We start from the raw sequence: 19725 nt of genomic DNA, 5'->3' as shown, positions 1-19725 counted from the left end.
CCTGAAAGTTTTTGTTGTCCTTCATTCAAATAACCATACAAAGTCTGGTATAGTTGCGTTTCGGTGATCGGAACTGTTGCCATCTTTCGATTTGTAGGAGAACATTTGCAGGAGTTGATTTGTGACTTGCATTTTTAGTCCTCAGCAGGCAAAAACAATGTTCATCCTGCAATGCTTGGCCTCTGCCCTCTCGCCCGGACTGACGAAGCTCGACTGGAGCTTTCATACAGGCAAAAAAAAAAAAACAGTCTACATACAGTCACTGCATTTCAGTTACACTGGTTCGGGCGCTTGGCAATGTAAAATCATTTTCACCCACTGACAACTGTGATTGTCTGGACTTCAATCTGCCAAGAAACGCTCCACGCAGATGGCGAGAGAGAGGGAGAACATGGAGGCTGATTTCACCGTCTCTTGCAGGCCTCGGCATAATCGCGCTCTAAATATTTCCTAAGTGGGTTGATGTGTGCTTGTTGACATGTTTGTGTGTCTACACGAGTGTGAATGCATCCTATGAGCGCGAGCATGCAGTGTGTGTGTGTCTGTCAGCGACTCATGCTGCCTGCGGAAGCTACATAGGCATTGTGAGGGCTCGGCAGGGAGCTCTGCTCCCCTTGTGTTTGCCAGGAGCAGCTTTCCACCCACGGTGGGCAGGCAGGCAGGCAGGCAGGCAGGCTTGCTTGGTTGGCTGTTACGTTGGCATTCACTGGATGAGTTGGGTAGAGAGAAGGGAAGGCACACAGCCATTCATGGTCACATTATGCACATGGGGAACAGGAAAGCTCTGGCGGTTCAGAGATATTCTCCACTGAATGCCTTCCTGTCTTTCTCCTTTACAAAAGAAGAAATGTTTTAATTAGGCTGCAGAAAGAACAAAAATGAGAACTGAGTGCCTCTTTATTCTCACCAATGCAAGGAAGGTTGTGCATATATTACTATTTTAGTGCTGTCTAAAATGTGCTGTAGCTTAAAGAACACAAACCATCCTGAAGGTTCAACACGTGGTTGATTATACATTCACTTCATGTTGTTTCTGCTTCCTTTAAATCAGGAGGCTCGTTGTTTAAAGGGCTCGAGTCCACGCCAAAAATCAAGCCACCTCCAGATGTAGCTGATCACAAGCTGTTAGTGAAGACGCAGCTCAGACACAAACGTTTAAAGGGCTTCTTTTAACGAGCTCCTATACGTTCAACAGACAGCTGGGGTCGCCAGGAGTCCGATGTGCAGCCCGGCATGATAAACAAGTGGTTACATCAATAATAATGATAAGTGCACGCTAAATGTTATGCACAATGGAATAAAATCATTGTTTAGTTGTGGTTTCACTTGAAGCAAATGCGCATCTTCCAAAATAAATAAATAAAAATAACCAGAAAAGTAAGAGCTTGCACAAGTTTAAAGATTAGATCTGATTCGGTTGTTTGGGTTATTATAGACAAGTAAATAAATGAATGAAACGTTTTCCCATGTCAGAAACATATTGAAGAGTACTTTACCTGACGCTCTAAAAGTATTTTTGCATTCTATCCTCGCTGTATTTACAGTAGCTACTCCCTCTCTCCGTCTCTCTCTCTTTCACTAACACACCTCCCACCTGCTCTATCTCTCTCCCTCGCTCGCTTTCCTCGCACTTTTCCCTCAGCTACCCAAGATGGCGGCAGCCTCATCCATTCAGCCGCCGAGCGTTCACTCTTCTCTCGCCCGGGATAGCGCACTTTCCCCGGAGATGGACAGCCCCGAGAGCCGACAGCCGGAGGATGAGGAGACGACGGCGGCGGCGCAGCCACCCGACTCGGGGATTTGCCTCCGCGACCTGCCGGACCTGGAGCCGGACGAGATCGAGAGGAGGCTCGCCAAAACTCGCCAGGAGCTGAGCAACAGGAGGAAAATCCTCATTAAGAACCTGCCGTCTGACACCACCAACCAGGTACATGTCACTTTGACTCTGGAGGGACTGAAGCGAAAGTAGCGCGGGGATGTTGGGTATCAGTTTTTACGCGCGGCGAGACTCGGTGCAAACTAAACTACTCAACTTCACAGACGTGCACTGACTGTCGCACTTTTCAGTACGTCTAAGAGAGTCGGTGGCTGCTCTCTAGGGATGATGGTGAACGTCAGTTTACCCAGGATCGACTTTTAGTTCCCATCTAAAAGGAGCTTATAGTTCTGAAATGTGCCATTTCATTCGCCCCTGGGGACAGCCCTACATAGGCTATGGTTTATTTTTTCTTAAAACAAATCACCCTGAGCAGAATTTTGTATGTCAAGATCTCTAGTGGATAAAAAAACATACACCCAACTACTATTTAATGGTTTGACTTTTATTCTCCTCATCTCTATCAGGACGTGTATAGTTTGGCCACTAAATCTAGTTTGACGCTTGTATTTATTGAAACGGTGATTTAAACAAACCAGAACCAGAACAGCAATGACATGAAATGCACGCATGTTTCTCTGTGAATTCTTGACTGGATGGGCTGAACGTTGCAAGTCTGTTGCTTTGATTTTGCTCATCAGAATCAGAATACTTTGTTAATCTGTCAAGGAAACTGTTTTGTTGCTCCCATAAAGTGACAAGTTGCAAGGTGACCGAGTCAAATACAAATAGAATAAAAAATAAATATAAAAAATGAGATGTAGATGCATAAAAAGCAATTTAATAGAGGTAAAATGGTTACAAATAAAGTCTGAAGTGTTGAGAGTGACCAGCAATCAGCAGGAGGAGTTAGAAAGTTTGATGGGCACAGGCAGGAATGACCTCAGTGGCGTTTCTGTGGGGCATTTGGGAAGGAAGGTACTCCTTAGACCGGCCAGTGTGTTTTGGAGTGGGTGGGAGGAGGTGTCCTTCACTTTTGCCAACATCCCCCTCTCCGACACTGTGTTCAGAGAGTCCAGCATTTTTTATTTAATTCTCGTACAGTAAACTTTTAAGTTCTCATCCGTTCTTGTAGTTTTATATTTAAACGCTTTGATCGGTGTCAATAAGTGGCAGACTTGGCAGGTGGAATCCGTGGTTTCATTCTTTGCATACAAGTCTTGTCAGATTCCTTTACTCGAGGCAAAAGCAGATCCCATGCGAGGACTTCGCATGGTTCTCGTCAAAGCCCGCAGCGTGACTTCACTGTTTACAGCCTCGCGACCTTTTTGATTTCTCCTAGGAGTCATTCATCACTTGTGTCAGCATGCAAGCCTCCAGGAAGGCGCTGATGGCGTATACCTTCTGGGTTGTAGCACTAAGCGATGTCAGAGAGGCTCGCTGCCAAGGAGAGCCAGCACTCTGCCTGGTGTTTGTGAGAGAGGGAGTGTGAAAGAGTGCGACTGCATGGTGTGTGAGTGTGTGTGCGAAATGAGGAACACGGGGGGGGGGGGGGGGGGGGGGCGAGGGAGGAAAAGTCACTTGGATCAGGTGATGCTACAGAAGTGGAATTTCTCCCTGCGTTTTCCGTATTGTTCACGTGTCGAGTCGAGAGCGGTATGTTGAGTGAGCCTGAGCGGAGCAGCGTGAGGGCTGCCCCGCTGAACGCGCCGCATAAATCCATCCGTTTAAAGGAGTAGCACTGAGTGTTTGACATTACACGGTGTGTCCACTGACAGTGATACTGTTGAACTGACATGATCTCAGGCTATGGAGTGGAGTTTTGGTATATAACTGGCGCACAGATACATGCAAAACATTCCTGTGCCAGCTTCTCAAATATGGATTTTTGCCGCATTTCCTTATATGTATTTTTCTCACTAAGTAATCTTGGTTTTCCAACAGTTGGTTGTACAAAGAGGTGGTTTGAAAATGCCACCTGTGGCTCAGATTCGTTTAGATTAAACAGTAAATAAGTCTACCAGTATTAATAACCGCACATCCTGCATTGGCGTTGTATACAGCTTAAAACACAATCCAGTGATCTTCATAGTGCCGGTGTTGACATTACAGCATCTTCCATAACTGTAAAAATTTATAGCAGAGGAAAATCCTTGTCACTGTCTTATATAACCCGTCTGATGGAGTCAGCAACACACGGCCTGCTCCATCTCCCTTTCCACTCTTACACGCTGGCCCATTAGTGAACACTCTATCGCGGACTGGATGTGTGTGTGTGTGGTGCACTATGTCAGATATATGGCCCCGTTGACAGTCCTCATCTCGGGGAAAAGTGGGGGGATGGTGGAAGAGCAAGTACAATGAGGGAAGTGGAGAGAAGGCAAAAGTGTTGGGTGAGAGGAGAGTGAAATGGAAATAATAGAAAAGAGGGTGGGAAAGGATGTTGAGGGAATTTGTTGAGAATGTGAGAGGTGTTGGTTTTAATTGGCCTTTTAATTGGCCTTAATCAGTATTTTGAGGGTTGCTGTCCATTGTTACGCCGCGTGGCCGGCATATTTCCTGCCTTCATTTGCTCTCGCTGCATTCATTGCATTTATAGCCACAGCATCCACCTGTTTTCAGCAGAAACAAATAATTTAACTCGGCTTTACACTAGCTGCTCAGCGCCAATTAGCAGACAGACAGAGCAGCTAACTGGTGAACATTGTGTGTATGATATGTAGAGCCAGATATCTCCCACAGGTGTTCTCTCTCTATCTCTCTCTCTTTGATCGCTCTAGATTAACAATTTTGCTTCTTAACTGCTGGATGTGTACGAATGACACACGTTTGTATGTCAACTTAAGCATCATGATGTGCTGGTGTTGTGTTCACAGCTTGTTTCCACAGCTCGAAAGTGCTCAAACAATCGGTTATTGCAGGTTCAAACTCATATATCTTAACAGCTCTAATGCTAACGTGGCAGCAAGTGTAGTTGTGATTGTTTGTTGGCATTTTATCAGATCAGAATCCATTGAAATTCTTTTGAATCCCCTATAAATCTGAGTAGCTTTAGTTTCCATGCAGATTATCTGAAACCCAGACACTCTGATCTTCAGATCCTAGACAACATTGCGAATTGAGCTGCTTCTGTCAGACCATGAGGGCCATGACCTCCCAAAGCGCCTTGATGCTCTAAAAGTCTTTTACAATTGTCCATTACTTTTTATGAGCTACTTGCTCCAGATACTGGAGGCCCTCAATTTCCTGGTTTAGAACTTTTAAGTTGATGAGCTTAAATTATTGATGCCATATGCACAGTTCACTCAGGCTTGCAAAGTCATGTTTCTTAATGATAATAATAATACATTTGATTTATAAGCGCCTTTCAAGACTCTGAAGGACACTGTACAAAAACAAACACAAAGCTACTCTTAAAGATAATCCCAGGTCGAGTGCAGATACCAGCTTTGCCCCATCAACCCGTCAGCACCCAAGTTCTGTCTTACCAGTTTGGTATTATCAGTAGGAATAATGTTGACGATATAGCTTCTTGCAGGAAAAAAAATAAAGATTACAGCGATCACACGTTGGACAATAAATTTGTTAGTAGTGGAGCTGAATGAGGGACCCGAACCATAGACATCACCCATCGTTCAGACCACTTGTTGGCTACATGATACTGTATGCATGATTAGCCAGGCCTAAAAGAGGATGAAGTATAGATGCCTTTATACTGTCTTTAGTGTGATTCACAGATCAGGTCCAATTAGCCAGTACCATGCCATTGTTAGCTTCTTCTTCTCAGAAATCCTTTCTACTGACATGAAAGACACAACAATTACTTATAAATCTATATAAAAAAACAACTAATCTGGCTCGGTGATTAAATAAATCTATTTTCAAATTATTAAATAAATATTGTGCACTTTGAACCATGCAGTAGTTAGGATGATTTTCGAGAATTTTGTCTCTATCCTAACTATGCACCCAGGCCTCCACTGGAATAAAAATCATGTTTCATTAAATCCAAGCAGCCAGTGCGAAAACATACTCGCAGATGCACAGCAGGGTAAAATAAATGTGGGTTGTTTTTGTGTGTGTGTGTGTGTGTGCACAAGGAGGAGGTTAGCATCCAAGGTCTTCTGCCAAATTCTTGGATTAATGAGTTTCTTAGAAACCCACAAAACGTACAACAACATGCTTAGCGCATGTGCCCATGTTTATACGTTTTCCTTTTGAGCACCAGGAGGAACTGTGTCTGTGCGTGTGTGCAGTTACGTTTGCATATGCGCAGGTAAACACAAATACATGCAAATGTGACCGAGCGGAGTGTGCCCGGAGCCGTTCTCTTTCCGCCCACCTCCTCCTCCTCCTTTCACTTTCCATGCTGCGATGTGTCTGTGTGTGTGTGTGTGTGTGTATGTGTATGTGTGTGTATGTCAGTAGCAGATGTTCATGAAATCTGCCACTCCTGACAGTGGGCAGTCTTTGTCACCTTCTTCACCTGTGAGCCCGCGTGCACACACATTATTGTCGTTTAGCTGTTTACCGTAGCATTAGTCACCTCGGAGTTTCGCAGATGTTTGTGGCACATCTATTTCAAGATGCACCTGTTAGACTGTTGGCGCGGCCAGGAAAGACCGACACAATGCACTTTATTTATCCATTCGTTTCAGATATGAAGGTGACCTTGTTTAGGTGAGGTAATGAACTTGGCTGGAGACGGACAGTGACCTCTGATGCTGAGCCAGTTCGAAGATGATGATAAGCAGGACAAAGGGCGGTGTTGTAAATTAGGACTGGATGATTTAATTCAAATCTGTGTCAACCCTTTATCAACTGAATTTTGTAAATGTATAGCATATCCATTCATTAATTTTCTGTAATCGCTTATCTCTGGAGGGTCGTGGCGGCGCTAGATCTAGATCTATTCTAGCTGTCACTTGGTGAGAGGCGGGGTACACCCTGGACAGGTCTCCAGTCTATCGCAGGGCTAACACAGAGAGACAGACAACCATTCACACTCACACCTACGGCCAGTTCAGAATCACATTAACCTAACGAGCATGTCTTCGGGCGGTGGGAGGAAGCTGGAGTATCTGGAGAGAACCCACGCAGACACAGGGAGAACATGCAAAGAGTTGACTGATTCGAACCCAGAACCTTCTTGCTGTGAGGCATCAGTGCTAACCACCAAATTTATAGCATACGTCCACTGAAAATCAAAACAAGCCACTTTTATTTTTAATAAATAGTTTCAGAGTAAATGGAGGTGGTGGGGATTGTGCTGACTGGATAAAAGGTTTGGAAGTAACCGAGGAAGAAAGGCATCGACTGGATAAGTACAGGAAGAACGGAGAGTAGACTAATTGGATAAAGGGCTAAAGGGAAATAATGAGTGTGTGTGAGGAGCGCTGAGGCGGGGTGGCCTTCTTGGTTGCACGGCCAAAAGTCTGTCCAGTTGCTCATCATCTTGCTCTTAGCACTGGTTAAAGTATGTTCTGCCTTTGCCAAGAGTTGCGTGCCTGCTGAACTCTCCTGCTGTCATTGCTGCATGTGTTTGTCATTGCGAGAATTAGCAGGTGGAGGGCCGGTTGCCACCGCTCTAGATTCTTCTAGACTTCTGGACCCTTGACGTTTATGCGGTAGCTGAAAGTAATGCTGCTGATACAATACACAAGAATAAAGAAGAATCAAGTATTTGACATGAGGTTTTTGTAATGCCTGACCTGCATGTTAAACCTCCACATTGATCAGAACCTCATGACTGCATGATGCACAGTTTAATTTACACCGAACATGGGTCTGTGTTCAAACTGCAGGCGTGTTCGATTTCTGTCTCAAGTCTGATCTTTAGGACAGACTGTTATTTGTAAGTGATTTACTGTCTCCGTACATCATCAATCGTGTGTGTGTGCGTAGTTTGCTGTGGAAACAACAGCGAGGCCATTAACTATGTAGCCATGCTGGTGAGTTGCTGCTTTGAATTATCATGTTCCAGTAGATTGCTTCCTCGACTTGTACAGAAGACTCCACGGGGCTGGCAGTCAATTTATTTTGACATCTTTCCACAAGATGTTAGTTCTTCATGTTGCCTCTCTCTCTGCTAGTGCTATCGTGGATTCTGCTCCGCATTTTCACCACTCTCGATTTGACATAGTCATTGTGTCATATTAGATGTTAAAAGAAAATCAGAGCTCCAGTTTGAGTGTCTGGACCGTAGACTGTGATGGACACCATGACAGCTTCTCGAAAGTGAAGCCAAAGCACGTAGAGCTCCCCCTGGTGGGTGGCTGCAGTATAGGTCATAAGCTCCGCCTCCCCCATGTTAGTCAATGGGCCAAACTAAAACACTAAAGTACATGTAAAATTATTATTATTATTTTTTTCAAGGATGGTTTCTGTCATTTTAGGTAGGTAGGTTGGCATGAATTCTAACATAAGTTTGACCAATGGAAGGAAGTGGGGGTGCGTCATGCATATTTTATACAGTCTACGCTCCGGACGTGTTTTTGCCGCTCCTGTTTGGATATTTATAAAAATTGCATCTGGGCTGGTCAATGAACCTCATACATATGAATGGAGAAGATACAGTCCAGTCAGTGGCAGCTCTATTGTCTGTAATCAGAGCGATTACATCAGAATAAGAGCGAACTATACCAATTTCCATTTCCGATAAGAATAGAAATGTGAGGGAGGAAAAAAAGCGAACAATACTCAATCTAATTGATTTCAGTTTCTTCTGTGAGGCGCTGATGGCAGAGTTGGAATTAACAGCATGAACCCATCCATTATCCCTTGTGTCAGTGGTTTATTTTCATGAATCACTTTTAGAAGTTTTATTCCACCCAGGGGGAACATAGGGATCTTTCAATCTGTCTGGAATATAAAGGCAGAAAGGAAGAGACAGAAATGTCACTACTTTAGGTCTTTTTGAAATATAATACTTTTTACAGAAATGCCTTGATTCGGTTAGCCTGCCTGAAATGATTACCGCATATCCAGAAATGTAATAATACATTTTTTTTATTTGATGTTTTCAAGTCTGATGTATTGAGTTAAAAGAACAGGAAGTGAAGGACTGCCATAAATTATTTTCTCCCTGGTCATTTCTGTGTGTATGAAGCAAAACCACGTTAAGAGACAAAATGTATTGCTTGCGCTAGCGTTGCGCGTTCTGGATTTGCGCGTGTGTGAGGGCTCACTCGGTTCTGAGTGACTTTAACCATCAGGTGGTGTATATGCGTGGATGTGCGTGTAGCTTGTAGCTACTAGGCTGTAATTGCACCTTTTGGTTATGTGTCCTTCAAATGGAATAGAAACTCGCAAGAGAGTATAGTTGTTCCCTTAGTTTGATCAGCATCAAGTATTTTAATCTGATGACTTATGAAATTTGAGTGCTAGCCATTTGAATAAGGGCATCGATGTAACTGAAGTCACAGCGGACATTGCTGCGAATGTATCGGTCACAAGTAAAATCTGCTTATTTAGATATAGCGTGTCAACTCTAAAACACCTTTTCACCTTACAGAAAAGCTAAATGGACACGACATATGTCACTTCTACCTTTGACTGTGTTAGTAATGTCATTCTTCAAGCTGGAGCACTTGCTTAGACTATTATGAGTCCCAGTAATGTGAAGCTGCTTTTGACTGTTTAAAGTCAGTGATGATGTGTGTGTAATGCCAGCACTGAGAGACATTTCCTTCCCACACCCAACCTGTTGATGTGCACACACAGCTTCTACTGGCGCCTCGGTGTACGAGTACAAACGACTACAAGAGGCCATTTAGCTTTTATGTCTTAAGAGCTTTTGCTTTTTGTGCTGCTGTGATGATGCATCGTGCTGTAACCTCGCGCAGAAACTGTCCTCTCAGAGTTAAGTGTAGTGCAGAATTCAAAGCTAGACCACAGACAAAGCGCTGTAAAGATTTCAACAGTGTTCAACGCCTGATTCAAATAATAAACATAGCTTGTTCTTAGTTTACCTCAATTATTGCAGTGTAGCATTCTGTAAACCCCACACATCAAAGACTGCTGGACGTTTTCACCCAGCGACTGCAGGACTCTGCTGATACGTTGAAGGGGGAGTGATCTGTTGACTCGGTGGGAAAAATAACTTCCAATCTGAGCCCCGTCGCTGCAGGGCCAGAGCCAAGCAGAGACGGGTGGGTGAAAAGGGGAGGGAGGCAGGGTCACACTGGCTGACAGCAGAATCCGTCCTGTCTCAGGGCAAGCCACCTGCTTCCTTCAACCCACTGATTCTGACCTCGCTGAGATCAAAGCAGACAGCTTTCCTCAAAAAGAAAAAGTGAAATGAAGAAATGGACAAACGCGAGCAGCAGGCTGTGTTTGACCAGACACTCCTGTAAAATCCATTTCTTTACGGGAGTAAAGCCACCTTAGGAAAACCTAAAAACTAAAACAGTACATTTTCCTCACAACGCACCAACACTTAGAAGGTAATTTCACTTCCTCTAATGGACGTCCTGTTGTAATAATGTTCTGCCGAGGAGTTATCGGTGTGTGAAGAATCTATTTCGAGACATGTTTTGTTTGTTTGAGTCACCGTGACCTTGTGTCTCCCATCCTTGTGAACGCAATTATCAACAACACTTCAACAGAATCTTTTCAGATGTGGCTGAAATGTTTACTGGGATTCAAGGACAACCTGATAAGGATTTGTTTGTCAAAGGCCAGGGTCACCTTGGGCCTTACATAACACATTTTTTTTTTGGCCTTAACCCAACAGGTCAAAGGTCAACTAAACTGTGACGTCATTATGTTCTCAAAAACACGTCAGTTCCTTTAAGGCCCTCATTGTACACTGATCAGACACAACATTATGACCAGTGAGAAGTAAATAACATTGAACATCTTTTGACAATTCAGTGTTCTGCTGGGAAACGTTTGGACCTGGCTTTCATGTGGATGTTACTCAAACATGTAGCACCCACCTAGACCAGACCAGGCACCCCCCACCCCATAGCAATGACTCCTTGATGGCAGCAGCCATCCCCAGCAGGATGCAGCCTGACACAGGTACACAGTTTAGAAACAACTTAAAAAAAACATGAAGAACAGCACAAGGTGTTGATCTCACTAGATCCCAAACTGATCAAGTATCTGTTGGATGATCCACAGAGGCCCCTCCCCTCAACCTATAGGACCCAAAACCCCCCACTAACAATATTCTGTCGCCAGACACCACAGGACACTCTCAGAAGGCCCATGTCCATTCTCTGATGAGTCACAACTGTTTTGGAGGCACAAGGGAGACCTACACAATATTAGGAAGGTGGTCATAATGTTATGCCTGATGGGTGTATATTGTCTTGTATGCGTTTAGTCAGATATGAAAGTTCAGCCCTGAACTAATTTGAAGTTCCTGCCTACATGGAGCAGTACTATCCCAATAATGCTTTCTGAAAGCAGCATAATCTGATAAATACAAACACTGATCAGATTATTTCATGTTTAGTCGCAGTCAGAATAAAAGTAAACTGGAAACACATAACCTGATGTAAGCACCAAGTGGGTTCGCAGCTATTTACACTTTAGCGAACTGCCACAGTAAGACTTTAGACTTATAGTGCACTTCTTGAATCACGTTGCCTGTGACCGCTGAAGTTGATTATGGGTTTGAATCCCTGCTCCCGCTGCGCCGCTTTACTGCATCATCTAGAAGTGAGCAAAGGAACTGAGGAGGGGGCGAGGAAAAAAGAAAATGAAACGAAAGAAAAAGGAGGATGAAATGGGAGTCGTATGTGAAGGGTAGTATTTGGTGAGAATTTTTGCATTGTTTCTGCAGGGTAGCAGTAATTGCACATGAAAATTTACTCGACAGCTTGAGTTCTGTGCAGCAGAGAGAAAGGGGAGGAGCATGTGGAAGCAGTGTGGTTCAGATGAGAAATAAGTTTAAGGGAAAAGTCAACAAGGCTGAGAAATGGATGCAGAGAAAAAAAAAGAAAAAGAGAGGATTTGCAGTGAACTCATTTAACCAAGGAATTTGACTAGTTTGTATGCAGAGCGAAGGTGTTGAACTAGCGTAGAGTACGTGGTGCGAAACCTCTGAGAATATGTTCGAGAGAGAACGTGAAGGCTGAAGAGAAACAGAGATGTCTCCACTCGTGTTTTTATGCTTGCCTGCTCGCAATATGCGGGTGTGCACGTTTTCTAAGAAGCTCTCCTGGCAGCCATTTGATGGGCCAGTGATCCATGCTGTGCATGGTTTGAGCCACCTGTCACACAGACACAGAGCCTGGCTCATACCAAATATGGAAAACAATGTTTTTCACATCTATTAGGGACGCGTTGTTAGAATTTCCAGTGAGCGCATAACAAACTGCTTGTAGGTGTTGAAACTGAAAGCAGCAGACGGCGATGTCTCATTCATTTGTTTTTTTTATGATTTTACAGTCCCTCTTTTATGTCACATTTACATCGATCAGCCACGACATTATGACCGCTTGCAGGAGAAGTGAATAACACTGACCATCTTGTGACAATTCAATCTTCTGCTGCGAAACTTTTGGACCTAGCATTCATGTGGATGTTAGTCAGACATGTACCCCCACCCATAGCAATGACACTCCTTGATGGCAGCAGCCATCCCCAGTAGGATGCAGCCTGACACAGGCACACACACACAAAAAAAAAAATATGAAGAACAGCACAAGGTGTTGGGCTGGCCTCCAAATTCACTAGACCCCAAACTGACCACGCATCTGTGGGATGATCCATAGAGACCCCTCCCCTCAACCCATAGAACCCAAAGCCCCCACCTCCCACTAGACACCACACTACACCCTCAGAAGGCCCATGTCCATTCTCTGATGAGTCGCAACTGTTTTGGAGGCACAAGGGAGACCTACACAATATTAGGGAAGTGGTCATAATGTTATGCCTGATCGGTGTAAGCGTTTGACTATTAGACAGGACTTCATAAGTGGTTCATAAATGCACAGGGCCACTAAAATCACTTGTCTGAATTCACTGCTACTAGTACAGCTCTAGTAATGTGATTAATAGTGATGCAGCTAATAATGTCACCGTAGCGTAGTGCTACTGTGGAGAGGGAACAGCTCTCTTCTGGCTGGCCGACCCGGGCTTCATCCCCCTCCTCTCCGTAGTATATATCACTCTATCAGTAGGTCAAGGACGCAGTTTCTGTCGGTAAGGAGGCCATGCAGAGTGCGTTTGTCCCCTAATCCCTCCATCTCTCCCACTCACGCCGACACGCCGAGTTGAAGAGATACACCGCTGCTACCTTTCCCCAGTGCCCCTGTTTGTGTTTTTAAGCCATCTCATTTATGACAGCAGGACAATAGGGGAATGAGTGTGCGCGCGCTTGTTTGTGTAACGAATGAACAGGTGTCACAGTAAACACATTCTTCTCTCCTCTTTATCTCTTTGTCTGAGTGCGGAAAATCCTTCTAGTTTCGCTTCCTCACCTTACATTTCAGCAGCCGTGGCCTACTGGTTAGCGCTTTGGGCTTGTGACCGGAGGGTTGCCGGTTCGAACCCCCGACCGGTAGAAAGCGGCTGAAGTGCCCTTGAGCAAGGCACCTAACCCCTCACTGCTCCCCGAGTGCCGCTGTAGCATGGCAGCTCACTGCTCCGGGTTAGTGTGTGCTTCACCTCACTGTGTGCTTTGTGTTCACTAATTCACGGATGGGATAAATGCAGAGACCAAATTCCTTGTATACACAAGTATACTTGGCCGATAGACACTTAATCTTAATCTTAATCTTAATTTCCATTTCCTTCAACACCTTCTCTGTATAGAATGTGACCACCTCTAGACTGACTTACAAAGTGCAGCAGGGGATTTAGAAATGCCTACATGGACAGATGTAAACGGCGAAGGGGTCAAAACAACACTGAAAGGCAATTTGCAGCGTGTTTGCTCTTTACTTGCAGGGAATTGATTGAAGTTGAGGCTGAAGGGACGCTCTGTAACAGACACGGGACTTGTCGTTGCACATCACAGATATTGCAGCAATATAACACTTGTCCACAATGGGATCTTCTCTCTCTGAGTCTGCCTCCTGGGTCAGTTGAAGTGCTAGTTACAGTTACAGATGTGCCGCTGAGGATTCAGCATCTTGCTGCAACTGTTGTCCCTGAAACAGTGGGTCTTTTTATTTGATGCCCATGGCACAAATTGGGGTTGAATAGAACAGAATTGCTGCTTTTCAGGAACTGTGGCTTGTGCTGATGCTGGGAAAGAAGACCAGCACAGCCTCGGCTGATGCTGAAATGTTGGGGGCGATGAGGATTTTGAGAAGTAACGACATCCAACATCAGATGTAGATACACCGATCAGGCATAACATTATGACCACCTGCCTAATATAGTGTCGGTCTCACTAGTTGCCTCCAAAACAGTTGTGAATCATCAGAGAATGGACATGGGCCTTCTGAGGGTGTCCTGTGGTGTTAGTGGGGGGCTTTTGGGTCCTATGGGTTGAGGGGAGAGGCCTCTGTGGATCATCCCACAGATACTTGATCAGTTTGGGATCTAATGAATTTGGAGGCCAGGTCAACACCTTGTGCTGTTCTTCATGTTTTTTTGAGTTGTTCCTAAAGCGTTTTTTGTGTGTGTGCCTGTGTCAGGCTACATCCTGCTGGGGGTGTCATTGCTATCGGGTGGGGGTGCCTGGTCTGGTCTAGGTGGGTGCTACATGTCTAAGTAACATCCGCATGAATGCCATGAACTTAGCATGGATTTCAACTGACCGTAAAGACAGTTCTCGAGTCTGCACAAATATCTGATATAATGCCAGTAAAAACTGTCCAACCTATAGACCAGACAGTGACTTATTTTTTGAGGAAGTAGTCTGCATGTGCTTACAATGATGGAAACCAAAAGTCAAAGAACAGGACGTGAAGTCTCTCCTCCTACATTTTTCACGCGTGGCTGTAACAAAACACTGTCTTAGTTTACGACCGTACCAAACGCATTTAATTTAATGCAATGGCCTTTGCTCAACGCACCTTTCCAAGTGGTACGCTTTCAATCTCAGTTTATTGGCTTCAATCCTGATCAGATTTATTTTAGTATCTGCTCCTACTAAATCTTGTATATACTTAAACAGTTGATTGAAATAACAGTTGTGGCCTATTAAATCTTGCGACTCCTTTTTCATGAGCTACTTCATCCAAGCACTGGAATGGCTTGATTCAAATTTATAAATAAAATGATGTGTGAATAGAAACTTAACTTTGAGAATACAGCTCCTGCATTGTCTGTTTTCACAGCAGACATTTGGGTGCGTAATGGCAAGAAAAGCGCAGGTGTAACCAATGTCAATCGTGGCTGGATTCCAGTCAGTGGAGCTAATGCCCGGGTCAGTGCATTGTGCATTCCGTCATTTTGTGCTCCGACACTTGATGGAGTCGAGCCATTAAATACATTTGTCTCACTTTTCCAGTACATCACAAAGTGAACATGTCTTCTGTGAAAAAGGCCTAATGACTTGACAAAGTCGGCCAGAGAGAGGATGCATCACTCTGGAGTTGTTGGAATTGGAGATGAATGTGATCCACTTGGATTATACAGTCGTATTTCCAGACTGGAACTTCTTCAGTTACAAAGGACCTTTGGCTGAGCACGGGCACCGGCTTTCAGGGAGCCCTTTGTGGACGCCACATATTGCATCTGAGAGTAAGCAGCACTGCAACACTGGTAGGCTGAAGTGCAAATGTTTGCTGCGTTCATTCGATCCGCCAGTAGATTTCCTTGTATCTCTGCAGAACAGACCACAGACCGTAAAAATATTTGGAAGAAATATGCCTACGATGCTTGAATCGACTTAAATAAAATGTGTGCTCTTTCAGCTTGTGGGTAGCAGTTACTAACAGTAGCTTAAAATTAAATGTGGTGTAGACGAGGCTGGGGTGGTGGGCGGTGTGTTTAATCTTGCATTGCAGTCATTGATCAGTGAATTTCAGCTGAAAACAACACCAGCAGCTGTTTAGTGAGTGTGCAGCCAACATGGGCTGAGGTGATTATCAGCTGTTTTAGTGCGGTGCAAGTGACTTCACGTTCCCTGAACCTACATGTAATCTTACCAGGTGTCAGACCAGGCTGCTATCACATTCCTTATCAAGCCCATCCTCTAGGGGCACTTTGCTTTAATGCGCCACTAAAGTGTGAACCAACAATCTGAAATTGGCCACGGGGTTAAAGCTAGTGCTGGGGTGTTGACTGGACTTGCAGGAGATGCTGACTTTTTGAAGTGTTGAAGCATGTAGAGGGAACGTTATAGCACACAATTCAAAGAATGACATGCTTGATACTATCATGGAACAGCTTGATCTTTAGAGAAGCTGTTTTGGTTGACTTTGTTCACCTCTCAGGAAACTAAATGTAGCTCAGTTTGGTGTGGGTTATTGAGGTCAGGGTTGTTTATGATTTGCAGTACACCAGTCAGGCATAACATTATGACCACCTTCCTAATATTGTGTAGGTCTCCTTTGTGCCTCCAAAATAGTAGTGACTCATCAGAGAATGGACATGGTCCTTCTGAGGGTGTCTAGTGGGGGGTGGGGGCTTTTGGTTCTATGGGTTGAGGGGAGGGGCCTGGATCATCTCACAGATACTTGATCAGTTTGGGATCTAATGAATTTGGAGGCCAGGTCAACACCTTGTGCTATTCTTCATGTTGTTCATATTCCGTTTATGTGTGTGTGCCTGCGTCAGGGTGCATCCTGCTGGGGATGGCTGCTGCCATCAAGAAGTGTCATTGCTATGGGGTGGGGGTGCCTGGTCTAGGTGGGTGCTACATGTCTAAGTCACATCCCCAAAATGCCAGATCCAAAGGTTTCCCAGCAGAACACTGAATTGTCACAAGATGGTCAATGTTACTTACTTCTCCTGTCAGTGATCATAATGTTGTGGCTTATCGGTGTAAGTTTGAAACTGTAGGCTATGTTTGGTTGATATATGTTTAAATAATTTGAGATTTGCTATTTGCACCTTGTAATAAAAAGCCTACATTGAGAAATCGTCTTCCTTTGTCGTCAATGGCACCAGCAGTGGCAGTGAGAAATTCTTCTCTGGAGTCACAACATTAAAGGAAGTAGTCACAGTTACCTTGGAGATGTCCATGTTTGTGGCCTTTGCCAGTCAAAAACGCTTCAATAATGGCATCAGGAGCTGAATACGACAAAATACAATACAACGAGGCTAAAGAAACATAGTCCATTTATTAAAAAGACATGGACATGGTTTTTTTTTTTTTAACCGTTTTTTTGTAGGCTGGTAGTTTTAATAAAAAGTAAAACCATGTATAGAGAGGGAAGTGAAAATCAAGATTTAATTTTTCTTTGGTGGTTGATCCCAGTGGCTGTTTTGAAACACTTCTGAAAGTGTTGATTAGAAAGCTGTTAAAATAGTGCAAAGGGGGAACTCAATGAAACGAGTGCAGCACTATACAGCGGTGTGATTGGATGTAGTAAATGCAAGAGATCATTAAAACATGGAGCTGAAGGTGGAAATGGAATAGGGAGAAACAAACAGGAATATCGTAGAAGAGCAGTGCTGTGTGCTCAACTGGTAAATTGTATGGCTGAGACGAGAGGCAGCATTGTTTGCTCTCCTAAAAATAGTCTTTCAATGTCTTTTCGTGTGCCAGTGCTGTGAGAAACAAACATTCAGTGCGATTTAAGCACAGAATAGCAGAGGTTTGCGCAATCAAACGACTCCAGAGAAAGAAGGGTGCTGAGTGGTGTGGTTTAACTTTGCTTTGTCACCAGGTGCTCTGCAGTGTCTGCCTGTAAGCTGTCAATTACATTATAGCTACTAATGTGAAGAGAAACACGACAGTTCGTGTTTTGTTACTTGTTGTCTTCCCTCATTATCCATAAAGGATATTGCTAAGCTTATCTGCCAGAATCGTGCCTTGTGGCTAAAGTAAAGTGCTTTATTTGTCATTATACAACGAATCATACAACGAAATTTCATGGTCGTATGGAGGGTTAGATGGAGGGTTAGTCCATCCGAAGAAGAGAGAAATTACTGTAATAACACAAATATTGGATTTAGCGACAAATAGCGGCAGTCTGTTCAGTTCATCTGCAGGATTACTGAACAAAACGCTTTTGAGACGTGGCATTCTATGGGCAAATGTATGTAAGATTAAATAAAGTAGCAGGGGATAATTCTAATTTATAATAAACAGTTGAATTTCAATTTAAAGGCTCATTTAGCGTACTGTGAGACATAGACGCCGTAACCTACGTACGTAGCCTATGCCGGTGCGAGCCATTTATACTTGTGCGCTCGTCAGTCTGGCTCACTCTGAAAAAAATTTTAAAAAACGCCACCCAAACACTAGTCGGTGCTGTGTCTTTTTTGCCAGTCAGGCTATTTTTTTTGTTTTGTGTACTTCCTGCTTCACTTTCAAGAATGAAAGTTGACTGAAACGTAAGTGGATATTTCGCCGAAGAAGAGTCATACAAATGTCCATATCTCCAAACCTCCTCAGTTAACCTTTCCTCAATGTTATGTCCTCGTTATGAGACTGTGGCGGAGTAAATTTGACCCTGGCGGGCCGCCGTAGTGTTAACATTGTATGGGAAACACTGAAGCGAATAGACCTGTAAGAACTTAAACAGAGGGTTAAGCGGATGTAAAAGCAGAAGAGGAGGTTTTGTTCAGCCATAAAAGCTTAAATCACTTTGAAATGGAAATCCTCTCACATTATGACGGCTTTGATCTAAATAGTTTAATCCTGTTTTATCCCTCTATGTGTTTGTCTTGTCGTTTAATTATCTGCAGCCCTGTATTGTAATGGATCAACACCAGGAAGAACCATTAAAACTTTGAGTCGTTTTTGACTGTAACTGAGTCGAGTGTGCGAGTGTGGCTCGAAAGATTTCTGGTGGGGTTTCAAAGGAAATAACTAAATCACTTTGTTTTCCCAAATCAGGTTTGTTTTGTTTCTTAATTCCGGTGTATAAGTTTTACCCTTTATAGGAAACTCATTGAAATACATGGAAATTCTCAATTTCAACCCTTAAGTGTTATTATAGGGCATAAGAAGACTTTATTGTTTTGTTTTTGTTTTTTTAATTCTTCCATAATTTTTCATTTTCATGTAGAAAATCAAAATCAGTGAAATTACCATGTATGGTTCATTGCCCTTAAGTGGTAAACAAATGTAAACATGCATTTAGACCATTAGAACATAAGTGCTGATTCAGGCACTTGTCCACATACACATTATAACATTAGACAACATTAGGCTTCTTCTTCGTGGTACCTAATAAAGCAGTTATGCTCAGTTTTTATGTAGAGCTGCACCTTGTAGACCACATTTGACCCTGATTTGACCTGAGAACGTTGCCTTGATCTTCTCTGATTGGCTGGATGAAAACCACATGCTTCTCGACCTCACTGAGAGGTCGCAATTTAAAATGTGTGTGGAAGTTACCATATATGGTCCCTCACCCTATAAACGGTTAAGACAGCAACAGCGAGATAAATGGGTGAATGCTACCATTTTCAGGAATCCTATTCTCTCTGTAGCAGCACAGATGGAGCAAAAATCCAAAGCAAAACACCTCTCTTTTTTTTATTTTTATTTTTTTTATTTTATTTTTTTTCCCTTTTCTTTCTCCCTCTCAGCAATTACAGCTCACTCTGTGGGCGAGCTGACCCTCTGCGTGGGCCGCTTTGCGTGGCCCTCTCTGGTATGGAACATGCCCGCTCTGCTCTACATGAGTGGGCTGGATGGTGGTTAGAGGGACAGAAAAAATAAAGCGACGTACACATTAGAAGGCCTAATCACCCCAGTCATTGTGTGCCCTGGAAAAACGATGCGATAAATGACGGTGGAAATGTTTTTCTGTGAAGTGTCCGTCTGCCCTCCCAGAAATGTCAAACCTGTTTTCACTGTCACGTGACCACCGTATGACCGT

General features: G+C 43.8%; 1 protein-coding gene across 1 annotated transcript in view; it reads left to right on the top strand.

Annotated features, from left to right (window-relative positions):
• Positions 1-1651: 1651 nt before the first annotated feature.
• The window catches only part of raver2 (ribonucleoprotein, PTB-binding 2), a gene marked incomplete at both ends in the record, with an annotated part of 88484 nt that continues 70410 nt past the window's right edge, over positions 1652-19725 (top strand). The window contains one exon of the mRNA XM_084548475.1: positions 1652-1927. Within this exon, the coding sequence (XP_084404601.1) occupies positions 1652-1927 (276 nt within the window). The remainder of the gene's footprint in view (positions 1928-19725) is intronic.

Source organism: Chelon labrosus (genome assembly GCF_963514085.1).
Source record: "Chelon labrosus genome assembly, chromosome: 7".
In the NCBI taxonomy this organism is placed as follows: Eukaryota; Metazoa; Chordata; class Actinopteri; order Mugiliformes; family Mugilidae; genus Chelon; species Chelon labrosus.
Note: the sequence above shows the minus strand (reverse complement) of the source record. Positions and strands in the feature narration are given on the sequence as shown.